A 14,877-nucleotide genomic window follows, 5' to 3' on the forward strand; every position below is an offset into this window, starting at 1 on the left:
AAAAATAAAGCCGTCCTAAACGGCTACCAATGTTGCCAAGAGGGGTTTGGAAATGTATGGTTTCTAACGCTTGAGGGAATGAGGCGCTTGTCGGGGAAAAAAGAGGCCGCCAACGGAATTTCCCACCATGCACCGCGCTTCGTCAACCATGTTTCTTGACGCTTTTGGAACAGGCTCTCGGTTAGACAGCCTCCCCCCTCCCTGGTAATTGAGGGGGTCCTGGAAGGCGGTGCATTCTGGGCCTTCCTTTTTTCCTCCTCTGGAGCCGCGGACGACACGATGGGTGAGGTGCTCCGGGTTTGGGCGTCGTATTGAGGCTGAACTGGGGGAGAGGAGAAGGACCCGAGGGTGGATGAGGGCCTTTGGCGGGCAGGCAAAAATCCCCCTCACGCCTTCTCTGCTCAGAGCGATCGTCGCTCGATCGTTTGTTTTAAGGACCACGAGGCCTTCCTTGTGGAGCCCCGACATTAGTCCTTCGTGTGGTTAATCTATAGAGCTCCCTGATACGAGATGTCAGAGATGGTAGATTTTAAAAAAAATAAATAAATCTGCCAGCAGGGATGGCCTAATTCTCGGAATCTTTATTTTATTTTTAATTCTTTTTAAATAAACTTTATTATTTACATTAAGAAAAATACATAAATACCACAAAACAAAACGCGACCTATACAAACTTATAGATATCGTCTTTCATAGTTAAAATTATATATCAAGTCTTAAACACTCAACAATTTACACATTTGCCAACCTACCCGTTGCTACAGCTTTTTTAAATTTTATTTTATCAGCCTACTAGTTTTACATTGCTATGTTAGATATTGTTTGAATCATTATTTTATTTTATTTACTTACTTATTTGACTGACTGGCTTTATTGTTGTAAGCCACCCTGAGTCTGCAAGGAGAATCAGTCAATCAAATAAATTATCTGGATTGCTGATGAAGAGGTGCTGAGTCTTTTTTGGAAGTGTGTAAATCCCCAGTTATATCCCCTTTTTCAATGCAGTTGTAACTTTGAAAACAAATGCCTGTTAATTGTTCTCAGTGTCAGGAAATATCTCCTTAGTTACAGGTTGGCTCTCTCTTCCTACACCCTACAGAAAATTTGACTTTGCTAAAAAACAAGATTTTTTTCCCTTTTTTCTTCTTCTATGGGTGACTTCTATGTTTGAAGTCTGATTGGGCGACTTCTATGCCACCCAATCCCTTGTAAATAGTGTAAATATTTAGAAATTGGGGTTATGAACTGGTTATGTAAAAACCTGGGTTTGGATTATGGATTTTGGAATTCCAGGCTGCTTTGGAAGGGTGGTCAAAACAAAGAATTAAATGATCATATTTGGTTTACGTAGTGAGATTGCTTACAAAACTCAGGACTTGCTCTAATGTTAATGTGGACATTCCCATTTATTCTGCAGTGAACAATGATACAAATTCCCATTTGTTACTACCGGTAGGTAGATGTCTTATAAATAAAAGAAAATTAAAATAAATTTAGAATGTTACGAAGAAAGAAAACCAGATCAAAAGTCCTAAGATTTGTTATGTGCATTTGTGTGCATATACACACGGGAAACGTGAGATATTGAAGCACAGGATCTTCCAGATGTTGTTTATAAAGACTTCACATAAAGTATTTCATTTTTGGTATCACAGGCTTTCTTAAAATTTGCAAAAAATAAAATAAAATCCTGGATATAGTATTTGAAAATACTGTGCAAAATTTTAGTGCAGTTTTGAGAAGATTTAAAAAATAAATCTTATAAATTATACTTAAATATGGAAAGTACAGACTTAATTGTAATTCCTAATAATTCTTATTATACCATTTTCTAGGCAAGTGTCGTGGACTTCGTACAGCCAGGAAGCTGCGCAGTCACCGTCGTGAACAGAAGTGGCATGACAAGCAATATAAGAAGGCCCATTTGGGTACTGCTTTGAAAGCCAATCCTTTTGGGGGAGCTTCTCATGCCAAGGGAATTGTTCTGGAAAAAGTGTGAGTTTCACTATGAATTCATTGAATCTTGATTTTGATTGAAGAGATTTTATGTTGTGTCTTTTAATGTGTATTGTGCTGTTTAGCAGAACTGATAAATGGATTAAATGCAGTTGTTTAGCTGAATAATATTTCTAATACATTCCGGTTACTAGCACTTAGGCAAATATTGGGAATATTAACTCTTTTAGTTTTGTAATCAAAGCAGAATTTTAGGAAATATATTTTTGAAAGTATTAATATATTTTGTTAAGAATACAAATAGCATCAAATACTGGGATTTTTTCTTTAATGTCAGATCTTCTGACTAAAGTGACATTTGATATTAGTTTTTCTGTTGAAGACTTAAATTACATTAGGCATTACTTGTTCCATGGACATACTTCTTGTGCCTGGTTTGCAATTCACTGTTTCTGTCATAAATGAGATTGGGTTTCCATAATTATTTTTATTTTCTCACATGCAGCCCATCAATAGGAGGGATTGAACTAAAGCTCAGTTTAGTTTAGACAGAAATCTTCATTCAGTTGGGGAATACTTTGATCTGTAAGAAAATCTAATGGAAAGAATGGAAAACAGCAGTTTCTGCTGCAGTTTTGTGTGCTCTCCTTCCTTAAAAATTTGCTCCAGAAATTTGAAGAATTTTCTAAAACGTTGGAAGATACAAAAAAAAGAAATCTGCAAAGATTTTAAGAAATGTTCCCACCAATGGAAGAGAAGCTGAATCTGACCCATGTCTAAAATAGTTAGGCATAGTGCAAAGTGGTGGGGATTGCAAAATATGCTTTCATTAAATAAAATATTTTTCATATCATAGCCAAGAATATATGTAGCTTGTGATGGTAAAAAAAATAAAACATACATTCATTATATTCATTTTAGTGGTGTAGAGGCTAAGCAGCCAAATTCTGCTATTAGAAAGTGCGTCCGAGTCCAGCTCATCAAGAATGGGAAGAAGATTACAGCTTTTGTTCCTAATGATGGTTGTTTGAACTTCATTGAGGTAAATCATTAATAATTAATGTCTGTATAACTATAGGAAATAGCAAAGTGTTTTCACAATAATTGGGACTCAAATTCTTTATAACATTTGAACAGAAGATTGTCAAAAGTTACAGGGAGACAATTAACTAAAAATGTCCTACCGTATATACTCGAGTATAAGTCGCTCCGACTATAAGTCGAGGCGCCTACTTTTGCCACAAAAACTGGGAAAATTTATAAACCCCTGTATAAGTCGAGGGTGGAAATTGCAGCGGCTACTGGTAACTTATAAAAATGGAAACCAATAAAATTACATCAATTGAGGCATCAGTAGATTAAATATTTTAGAATATTTATTTCAAAGAAAGCCAGTAAACTAGCTCTGTAAGTTTAAAAGAGGGTAAACAGGTATATATCCCCCAAGGCAGGTATAGGCAAAAAAATTGCAAGTACCTAGGTACTTACCTTAATCCCCTGCTCCTGCTGGTTTGGGTTAGGGTTAGGATACTTGACCTCTCCTTGCCTCAAAGAGATACAATTTCCCTCTATATTTACAATTACTGAACATCCAAAATATACTTAATTCTATGTATATATGCCATATGTGTAAATAAATATTACACACAGGCACACAAAAATATACTGTACATTATCTACTATATAAACTGTATGTGTATACACAGAGAGAGAAAGAGAGAGAGCTCTTGTAAAATTATATATGGTACATTCAACCTCACTGTAATAGGAAAACAAACCCAGAGTCCACTTTCTGCCACACAGTTAACCATAACTAGAACATTACACATGTCTTCAGATGTACCGGTACTTCCCTAGCTTGCACATCACTGTTAGAGCTAGGAAATGTCATGGATTGAGTAAAATGTGGTGATTTTCACTTAACAATGCTTTTGCTTAACAACAAATTTTGAGCTCAATTGTGGTCATAGGTCTCTATCTGTCTGTCTGTCTGTCTGTCTTCCTTTCCTGTCTGTCTGCGCCCCCCTCCTGTCCCCTCCCCGGGTAAATTACAGAGTCAATACTGTATTGTTTTTTTATTTAAGGTTACAAAGCAAATGAAGAATCATTTTGAGTATTCTTTAAAATTTCTTCAGTGAGATCCATAGCTAATCTGGCCAAAAAAAATTCACCTGGCAAAAAATTTTATTGTTGACATTAGGCACAGCCAGAGAGATGTTTTAAAAGGCAAACAAACTGTCAAAAAAGTATGTTTTTTAAAAATATAATATTTTGGTTGTTGAATTTAATTCTGCCTTGGCACGGAGCAGCCCCCGCAGATGGGTGACTGGCAAGGACCACGCATTCCCATCTTTGTGTCCGCTGGGGTTAAAGGAAAGTTTAGGGACCCCCGCCCCTTGGAGAAATGCCTCGTTGGTGACATTCTGAGCGTTTTTGCCTCCCCACTCCGAAAACCCCACTTCTCGGCAGCTTGCCGAGGCTGAGAGGAGAGTGATTTTAAAAGGCACTCTCAGCTTGGGGTTTTCTCCCCGCTGAAATGTTGCTCGCCCGCCGCCCTCAACACCCGCTTTGTCCTCGACCCGGCAGAAGAAAACCGCGTCCTTTCCTGTTGCTCTCTTTCCGAGAGGTGGGGTGAGGGGGTGTTGAGAAGACAAGCAAGAATCCACCCCCCCCCCCCCCACACACACCTCATCGGCTTTTCCCCCCTCTAGCGCGGCATTGGAGTGTTTGGCTGGCTCCTTTTCTTGCGGGGAGAGGGGGGAAAAGCTGGGGGGGTGGATTCTTGCTTCTATCTTCTCGCCACCCCCCCCCCCCCTACACCTCACCGGCTTAGGAATGTCGTTGCCTCCCACAGCCACTTCCCCACGCGCTTCGGATGTGCCTGCCTTTCCTACAGCGAAGACAGGCGGCACCTTCCCAAAGGGCTCAGCTAAGCGGGTGGGGGAAGGGCTGGCCATTTGCCGCCTCTCTCCGCTGTAGGAGGGGCAGGCGCAAGCAAAGCGATGTCCCAAAGCGGTCTCCGGGAAGGGACCGAGGGAAAGGCAATCGTCTGCCTTTCCTTCAGTCCGAAAGAGGAGGCAAATGCCCCGCCTTCCCCCAGCCGGTTAACTTGAAGCGCTCGGTTAACTGGCTGGGGGAAGGCGGGGCATTTGCCTTCTCTTTCGGGCTGAAGGAAAGGCAGACGATTGCCTTTCCCTCGGTCGCTTCCCGGAGACCGCTTTGGGACATCGCTTTGGGAGAGGTTTAAGAAGCAAGAATCCCCCCCCCCCCCCGCGAAACGGCTTTTTTCTTGTTTAGCGCGTCGTTCGAGTGGTTGGCTCTTGCGTGCAAGCAAAGGAACCTGCCAACCACTCGAACGCCACGCTAAACAAGAAAAAAGCCGTTTCGCTGGGGGGGGGGGATTCTTGCTTCTTAAACCTCTCCCAAAGCGATGTCCCAAAGCGGTCTCCGGGAAGCGACCGAGGGAAAGGCAATCGTCTGCCTTTCCTTCAGCTCAAAAGAGAAGGCAAATGCCCTGCCTTCCCCCAGCCAGTTAACCGAGCGCTTCAAGTTAACCGGCTGGGGGAAGGCGGGGCATTTGCCTCCTCTTTCGGGCTGAAGGAAAGGCAGACGATTGCCTTTCCCTCGGTCGCTTCCCGCAGACCGCTTTGGGACATCGCTTTGGGAGAGGTTTAAGAAGCAAGAATCCCCCCCCCCCCCAGCGAAACGGCTTTTTTCTTGTTTAGCGTGGCGTTCGAGTGGTTGGCAGGTTCCTTTGCTTGCACGCAAGAGCCAACCACTCGAACGCCGCGCTAAACAAGAAAAAAGCCGTTTGGCTGGGGGGGGGGGAATTCTTGCTTCTTAACCGGGCAGTTGCCCCCTCTCCCAGAGCGATATCTTTAGCGGTCTCCAGGAAGCGGCTTAGGGAAAGACAGCCGTCTGCCTTTGCTTCAGCTCCAAAGAAGTTCTGGGAGAGGGGGCAACTGCCCGGTTAAGAAGCAAGAATCTACCCCCTAGCCAAACGGCTTTTTTCTTGTTTAGCGTGGCGTTCGAGTGGTTGGCTCTTGCGTGCAAGCAAAGGAACCTGCCAACCACTTGAACGCCGCGCTAAACAAGAAAAAAGCCGTTTGGCTAGGTGGATTCTTGCTTCTTGACCGGGCAGTTGCCGCTTCTTTCTAGCTGAAGCAAAGGCAGACGGCTGTCTTTCCCTCAGCCGCTTGCGCCCTCTTGTGGTGACATGTCAGTCACCCGATTATAAGTCGAGGTCGGGTTTTTCAGCCCATTTTTGGGCTAAAAAAACCCGACTTATACTCGAGTATATACGGTACCTAGAAAAGTACATGGATAAACTAATATCTTTAACTTTCTTATACGCACACAAATGTACAATGCAACCTGCATATATACGTATAAAGAGGATAAAATGAAGCAGAAGAAAAATAACTAGCTGACTATATGAAGGGGAACAATGGACCCTGAAATAAAACATTTTCCTGAGGCTTAGTACTGTGGACAATTATTGGGATATTTATTTGGACCATGAACTTGGTTTCTAATATTCAGAATTTTTCAAGAAAAGAAAATTTGAAGTTTTGTTTTTTCTTATTCTTTCATTTCTCAACTTTTAAAAATAAGTAATGGATTTTGTTTATGTGTCAAAATGAGCCTTCATAAGATTCAAGGTTGTTTAGATGTTTAGTAAATTTTGATTGAGTGACATTAACGTTTGTTTGTTTGTTTGTTTGTTCATTGAATTCTAGGAGAATGATGAGGTTCTAGTTGCTGGCTTTGGTCGAAAAGGACATGCTGTTGGTGACATTCCTGGAGTTCGTTTCAAGGTTGTCAAAGTGGCAAACGTTTCCTTGTTAGCCTTGTACAAAGGCAAAAAGGAGAGACCCAGATCATAATTATATTTTTTGCTGTTAAAATAATAAACATTGCTCCTAAGAAATGGCCATTGCTTTTATTATGCCAGATTTTATAGTTTGAACATTATACCTTTTATACAAATGACAGGCTCAATATTTGTAATCAGTAGTTGATCTGGAAAATTCCAGTCACATTGGATTTTGTAGTACAATACCAGAGTTGTATATTAGTCATTGATCAGAACCTAGGAGGCCCAGTTCAAATTCATCTCAATCATGGAAGATTACTGGGATGACTTGCCAGTCACAATTTTACAATTAACCTATATCACAGAGCTGTCATGGGGAATGGAGGTTGGAATGCTTTGGTTCCTGAAGGAGAAATAAGATAGAAATCTAACCATCGTTTTAAGGTTTCTGAGATATGCTTGAAATATATTTTATTCCAGTTTTCTAAGTTGGAATTTAAAAAAAAAAAATAGTCTCAGGGTTACATTTGTTGTGACTGGTGGTTGGTTTTGGTTGTTTCCTACAATCATTCAGTGATGGGAAGATATATAAACTCCATAAAGATGTACACGGATGCCGTTGTCCATGAAGAACCAATGAAGCTATAAGCAGAGAACAGGCTCAACCATTTGCTTTGGGGGGGGGGGGGGGGTTATGTATGAAATGGAAAATATTTTTTCTATCACAAAGTTGAATATATTGTATACTGTACTGGAATTCTGTCAAATCATAGAAGATCAGTTACATTTTAAGGGAAGCAAACAACACAAGTTTTCATGTCCTTTATTTCATCAGGAGGAAAAGCCAAAAAAAAATTTAGATAGCAAGAGAAATAGTTAGTATCTTTGACTGCAAAAATCTGGCCAACCACAGGATGGCACAACAACAAAACTTGCCTATTTCTCTTTGTGATTAGCTCACAGTGGAAGAAATGAATAAATGTAATTAAAAACAGGAAATAGAAAAAGAAATCTAGTTTACACAGGTAAGTTTACACCTATTCATTTCTGGAATAACGAAGCCATGGCCAATTAGTTGAGATCAACAGATAGAAATAAGACTTTATTCAATAATAATCATTGGATTTTCATATTGGAGCATTTAATATTGGGGTGGTTCCAATACTTAGAAATAGCGTAATGTGTCCATTTCTTAACAATTTGTTTTTACTTATATAAAACTACGTAGTCTGCACATGCAGATACACTTCATGCTCTTAAAATAAAAATTGCTTCTCTATTGTAGAATATGTTGACATGCATACTAATTAATTACTTTGGTTTCCTTAACCCTGCTGTTCTGTTTAAGAAAAGTAACAAATCTTCTGTTCCCGGGTCACCCTGACCCGGACCGAAAACTCTTCATTTGCAGTGCTTATGTTTGGTCTTTTTGAAAGCTTTTTTCACTTGGAAAGTAGTCTGAACATTTCTGCACACAATGATATGAAAATTGAAATGAAAAAAGTAAATCTTATTGGTTTATTTTGCGGATATAATGCACGCCCCCCCCCATTTTTGTGAAATTTTTTTCAATTTATGGATAGTTTTGCTTGCAAAATGCATTCTATTTTACTAAAGTTGGTATGGGATTGGTAGCTTGAACATTTCTGAACATAATGATATGAAAATTGAACTTGAAAAATTGATGCATATTGGTTTATTTTGTTGATGAAATGCATGCCCCCCCGTTTTTTTTAAATAGTCTTCACTTTATGGATAGTTTTGCTAGCAAAATACATTCTATTTTACTAAAGTTTGTGTGGGATTGGTAGCTTGAACATTTCTGAACATAATGATATGAAAATTGAACTGGAAAAATTGATGCATATTGGTTTATTTTGCACATAAATGTATGCCTCCCCCCGTGTTCAATTATTTCAATTTATATAAAAATTATGCTGTTAATTTCAAACTTACATACTTTTTTTTAGTAAAATGGATTTGTTTCATAAAATTAGTCCTCTGGCTACAATGTGGTTGATTTTCAAAAGGATATTCCAAATATTTCTAGACAAATATGTATAAACAGTGACAATAATGGCACATAGCAAGGCCGGGGGTGGGGGGTGGCCTTTTTGTGGCAAAAATAAACCAATAAGAACCATTTTTTTCAGTTCATTTATATTTTTCTTATATTCAGAAATGTTCAATTTAGTATATCAAACCTTTTGGGGGGAAATTCCTTAGGGATTTGTAGCCTTAAAAAAATAGAAATTGACACGAAATTAAAAAAGGATGGGGGGGGAGGGGCTTTTTGATCAAAATAAAAATATAAGTCTCAATTTTTCCAGTTCAATTTTCATATCATTATGTTCATAAATGTTCAAACTAGTTTTCCAGTTGAAAAAGTTTTCAAAAAGATCAAATTCAAGTACCTAAAAAAATTATTTTTGGTCCGGTCATATACGAACAGAAACAGACTCGAAGTTATGATTTTTTTTTGCCCAGAAAACAATTAGCCACCACCCCAAAAATATTTTTTGATGATCAGCATTGTTAAATTGAGTAAATGAATGCCTAAGATTTTAAAGAATATTTCGGATTTGGAGGATAAAAAAATAAAAAGTGAAAATGGTTGCAAGCAGCCGAGGGGGGGGGGAGGCCTTATTTCTGATATTAAAAAACCAAATAAGAATCATTTTTTTCAGTTCCTTTATATTTTTCTTATATTCAGAAATGTTCAAGCTACCAATCCCACACCAACTTTAGTAAAATAGAATGCATTTTGCAAGCAAAACTATCCATAAATTGAAAAAAAAATCACAAAAACGGGGGGGCGTGCATTATATCTGCAAAATAAACCAATAAGATTTACTTTTTTCATTTCAATTTTCATATCATTGTGTGCAGAAATGTTCAGACTACTTTCCAAGTGAAAAAAGTTTTCAAATTGACCAAACATAAGCACTTCAAATGAAGAGTTTTCGGTCCGGGTCGTATGTGACCCGAACAGAAGATTTGTAACTTTTTTTGCCCAGCAAAAACTAAGCCCCCCACCCCCCAAAAAAAATTCTCATAGAGAGAACCCCTGAAGTGATGGATAGTCATGAAATTTCAAGTTTCAGATATGCAGGGAAAATTTTTTACAGGGACTCAAACTTGGCTTCGGGTCACATACGACCCGAACAGAACAGCAGGGTTAATTGTGACTTGTCCATTCAGAGCAGGGGTGTCAAATTTAAGGCCTGCAGACTGGATTTGGACCACAATGTGGTTGAATCCAGCCTGCAAGGCTGTCCTGCTGTACCCAACGCAAAGAGGAAAGATCAGACCAGCATAGCTTCAGCCCAGTTTGCTCAGTGCGAAGAGGAAAGATTAGCCCAGGGTGGCTTCAACCTGGTCTACCCAATGCAAAAAGGAAACATTGCGGGGAAATGGACACATCCATCCAGTCTGCCATGCCCCCCCCCCCCACACCCGAGGTCAGCTACAGTCCTGGTGTGGCCCTCAATGAAATTAAGTGTGACACCCCTGATTTAGAGATAATAGAAAAGAGCATGTATTTGTCTCCATTATCACATCTTCTACTTCATTAGAATTTGGAACAGAATATCATCTTGACCTATTTGAAAAGGAGGTAGTGATTATTCTGGTCATATTTGCAATAGAAGTTTTTAAAAGTTTGCAAGTTTACTTGTAGTGGGTCTGGTGGATCCAGGAATCCAGAGTGGCAACTTATTGCTGAGGTTATAGGTTAAGGAACTTGTTTTTGATCGTAAAATTGAGCAAAGTCACATTTAAAGTCACTGTTTAATGACCACAATGTTTTACAACCATAATTCTGACTCAATTATGTTAAAGATTAGCTGTAATCTGAGGGCTTATTTCATTTTTTAAAAAAGACGGTCATGATAGTATTCAACATAGTGAGACCTCATGTCCTTTTCCCACCGAGCAACTGCCACATTTAGCAGATAAATGTCTTGCTATGCCTTTTTTCTAGCCAAAAACAACCAGAATATAGACATAAAAGAATGGGAAGGGACCCTGGAGGTCTTGATACAACCCCTGCTTAAGCAGGAAACCATACCACATGGTGTCCAAACTTTAAAAGGCCTGTAGTTAACAAGAGTAAATTAAGTAAACGCTATGAACAATCTGATGGTCAACCAAGGTAAGAAAATTTCCCTTACTCCTGGCTTGGTCTGTCCTCTGAATTTTCCATTGGAGGCCATATTAGTTTAACTATCTCTCGGGTGCTTAAATAGGTCTTCCATGGCTATAGGATAGATACTGCAAACTGATCTGGTAGTCTAGGTTGATTCTGTCTTAACTGCTGCCAAATTCTTAGGAAATTTGCCTACCAAACTCACAACCTACCATAATATTTTCTTGCTAAATTATTTCTATTCTATCAGAAATATTTGAATCTCAACTAAAGACAAACATCAGTTTAAGGTTTTATTACTACCTTCAGAAATCAGAATGGATGAACCCCACATGTAATCAACAGTGTTCTATTTTAGTTTTCTGGAAACTACCAAAACAATAATTTTTTCATTGCCACTGTATATCCAGTGTCTACTCAATGGCTCAGATTACTAGCCTTTTTCTTTCAGTTCCTTCTGAATTAAATTCCGTTCTTTCTCATTTTTTTTTCATAATAGTTGCATATAGTGCTTCATAATTCTTTTCTATTTGCTTAATCAAATTAATGTTATTTTTCTTCAACCCTACATGAGATGTATGTGTTGATTAACCTAAATCAATCAGGTATGACAAACTATAAATCAAAATGTAAATGGTAAGAAGAGCATACATGCTTCTGTGAAGGGTTTATGCTCATAACCCTTCGATCAAGTAAAAGTTGTCAATGTTTGTAGCAATGTTGTGGTTAGGGATATGAGAGCATCCTACCACTAGATGCCACTCTTAAAGTGCTGAGAAATATTAAGAAGCATAAGCTGTTGACTAAAATGTTAATATTCTGGTTGAGAGAAAATTCGAAACTGATGCAAGATGTCAACGGTTCAACTTTGATCCACCAAAGGACTAAACAGCTTTCATTTACTGCTGGGTGGTGTCATATTTCCTTCTCTGAAAAAAGAAAAAAAAATCTCAGCTGTACCTTGAAGAATATATAAGACTTCCCATTCAACCCATATTATAAACAGAGGAAACAGAATCTTTTAGAGAGTGGGCTTTTCCTAATATTGTTGACGGTAACAAATTAGATGATTTGAGGGAAACTTCATAAAGGTAAGAAAGAAAGCCAAAAGGTTAATTGTTGATTTTTTGGAAAAGGTTTTGCAGATGAACAAATGTATTGCTTAACGAAAGAATAACAAAGATACCAAAATTGAAAGTATGTATTTAATAAATACAATAATTTTTACTGTAATGACATTAAAACTGAGTCCTGGGGATTAATTTATACTGGGGCTACCATATACAGATGGTCAACAATCCACAAGACTCTTGTATGAAGCAAAGTGATACAGATAATGCCTTCTATTGTCATCTGTAGCTCTCTTCCTTTGCTCAAGCAAATCTAATAGTCTGAAATTATGTATTCATTTAAATTGCATTTATACAAATTTAGCTTAACAAACAAAATAAGACATACTATTCTTTAGAACCAGAACAGCTCAGAAAGTCCAATGCTCAATTTTTTTCCTATGCTTGTCAGGAAAATGCAGAAAAATACACTGTGATTCTATTACAGTAATTGTTACTGAGAAATGTTGAACTAGGGTTTACTTCCACTCAGGTGAGCAAACTTAATATTGCACTACCATTGATCCTAGGGTTTTGTCTCTGGGCTTCAGTAAAAAAAAACTACTGAAGTAATATCTGTGTAATAACAGAATAAATAAAAGGATGGTTTTATTCACAGTTTGCAGAAGAAGAAGGAAAGATTTATCTTCTCAATTTTCTTTTAATTAGCACCACCAATCTTGTCATAAAAATGTGCAGAGGTATGCAGAGCTTTTATTTGACTAAATAAGTATCCATATCACTAAGGCCAGTCCCTTCATCTTACATTATAAAACATTGAACAACAGGATTGTATGGGACCTTAAAGGTCTTCTAGTCCAATCCCCTACTCTAAAGTTAGGAGGCTTATCTCCTGGTTTGTATCATGCCACTGTAACACTTGTGTAATCTCTTCCCCTTTTTAAAAATATTAAATTAAAGCAGATTAACTCTACACTGAAAGCAAATTTCAACCGACCAATACATATTGCATCCATCAATGAGCACTTTTATTTACATTTTCTCCAAGTTCACAGTTTTTATTTGATAGAATTAGACATAAAGAGGCTAAGTGGAGATTTACAAAGCCAAAATAAATTAATTAAATGATCTGGCTGTTTGACCTTCATCTAATAGTTTTGTACCTTCTTATAGATCTTTATTAATTTATAGGAAAATCTCATATTTGCATATGTAATTCTAAAACAAAGAGATTCAAAAGGATAATGTTAAAGTTACAAAGTGATGATTTCATTATTCAGTTCTAACACCTATCAAAAATTTTGATTGTAAAACAGGTGCATAAAAATAAACACAGAAGTTTACCCTGAGGTTCTGCCTGTCACGTTCCCCAGCTGCTAAGATCATTTCAATTTAAAAAAAAACCCAGCATCAAACCATGGTTACTTCCTATAGAAATATCTACTGTAGTCCAGTCCCAGTACTACTATGATCTAAGCTGCATGATTTGTAGTCAATTATGTGCTGAGCTTTTATTGGGGGGGTGGGGGGGGGGGAGAGAAAAGAAAAAAAAGCTAGCTAGGAAACAGGAAATACAGCGACATGTTTTGTAATGACCACAAGCCACCTCAGGGAAAACACCGTGAGCAGGTACTTTGTTATCCTCTAAGGCTAAACTCATCCCAGGGTCCAGCATAAATGCTCGGGTGAATGGGATGCTCAGAAACTCTTTATGAGTGACCCTTCGGCTTATCAACTTAGACTGAGACACCAAGATGGACAATATGAACAATACTGTAGCGGTGGCATACAATCTAGGTACATCTTGTAATCTCTAATAATAGGATTATTTTTTTCAGAAGGTTTATTTTTAGAGGATTAATGGGTGGAAGGTTAAATAGAATGTTAAAATCTACTCCATACCTGAAATATGCTTTAACTGGCCCATAGTGGGGGGTTTTTTCATATTTAAATTTGGCAGAAGGAAGGGCAAGGAATTCTTGTCATATACAGTACTTCAGCAGATGTCTATAACCATTTCACTATAATTCCAGTCAAGCTGGAATTCATTCACAACTAGTGCAACCATCACAGGAGTTGATCGTGGAAATTTGAATTGCAGTGGTACCTCTACTTACAAATTTAATTTGTTCCGTGACCAGGTTCTTAAGTAGAAAAGTTTGTAAGAAGAAGCAATTTTTACCATAGGAATCAAAGTAAAAGCAAATAATTGGGGAAACCACAGGGAGGTTGGAAGTCCTGTTTCCTACCAGGAGATTCTTAGAGAGGCCCCACGGAGGCTTCTCCCCACCCTTTCTGGCCATTTCCTCCCATGGGATTCCTAGAGAGACGCCACAGAGGCTTCTCCCCGCCTTTTCCGGACATTTTTCCTCTCAGGAGATCGTAGAGAGGCCCCACGGAGGCTTCTCCCTGCCTTTTCCGGTTACAGTTTCGGTGGCTCGGGTTTGTAAGTGGGTAATGGTTCTTGAGAAGAGGCAAAAAAATCTTGAACACCCGGTTCTTATCTAGAAAAGTTTGTAAGTAGAGGCGTTTGTAGGTAGAGGTACCACTGTATGTCTTTTTGGATATTTCTTACTAGAACCAAATTTTTGCATTCATCTGCATTTTGTTGGTGATACTCTTAATTCTAATCAGTAGAAGGAGCATTGTCTCAAAGTATTCCAAAACTATCTCCTTACAGCAATGTTAATTATGTAACATTTTCATCAGTACATATGAGAGTACAGATAATTAAAAATTACCCCTTGTCTCCTTTTGTTTCTTACTTCCTTTAGACCAGCTCTGAATACAAATATTGCTTCTAAATTGGAACTGCAGTGAACAGGTTTCCTACGGCCCAGCTAATTTACTATACAAAAGAACATCTCAGTTTCTTTCCCCTCAATATT

At 38.3% G+C, this 14,877-nt stretch overlaps 1 protein-coding gene across 1 annotated transcript; it reads left to right on the plus strand.

Annotated features, from left to right (window-relative positions):
- The first annotated feature begins 182 nt into the window (after nt 1-182).
- Nucleotides 183-6,886, plus strand: LOC139162566 (small ribosomal subunit protein uS12). Its single transcript, XM_070743078.1, has 4 exons — nt 183-283; nt 1,836-1,995; nt 2,878-2,998; nt 6,696-6,886. The coding sequence occupies exons 1-4, from the start codon at nt 280-282 to the stop codon at nt 6,840-6,842; spliced, it is 432 nt and encodes a 143-aa protein (XP_070599179.1). The 5' UTR covers nt 183-279; the 3' UTR covers nt 6,843-6,886.
- The last annotated feature ends 7,991 nt before the right edge of the window (nt 6,887-14,877 follow it).

The sequence above is a fragment of the Erythrolamprus reginae genome, chromosome 2 (assembly GCF_031021105.1).
Source record: "Erythrolamprus reginae isolate rEryReg1 chromosome 2, rEryReg1.hap1, whole genome shotgun sequence".
Classification (NCBI taxonomy): Eukaryota; Metazoa; Chordata; class Lepidosauria; order Squamata; family Dipsadidae; genus Erythrolamprus; species Erythrolamprus reginae.

What these genes read in the sequence shown, in the direction of transcription:
- LOC139162566 (XM_070743078.1), top strand. An exon ending in GGAATTGTTCTGGAAAAAGT is followed by an intron (nt 1,996 to 2,877) that starts GTGAGTTTCACT and finishes TATTCATTTTAG; the next exon opens with TGGTGTAGAGGCTAAGCAGC. An exon ending in GTTGTTTGAACTTCATTGAG is followed by an intron (nt 2,999 to 6,695) that starts GTAAATCATTAA and finishes ATTGAATTCTAG; the next exon opens with GAGAATGATGAGGTTCTAGT.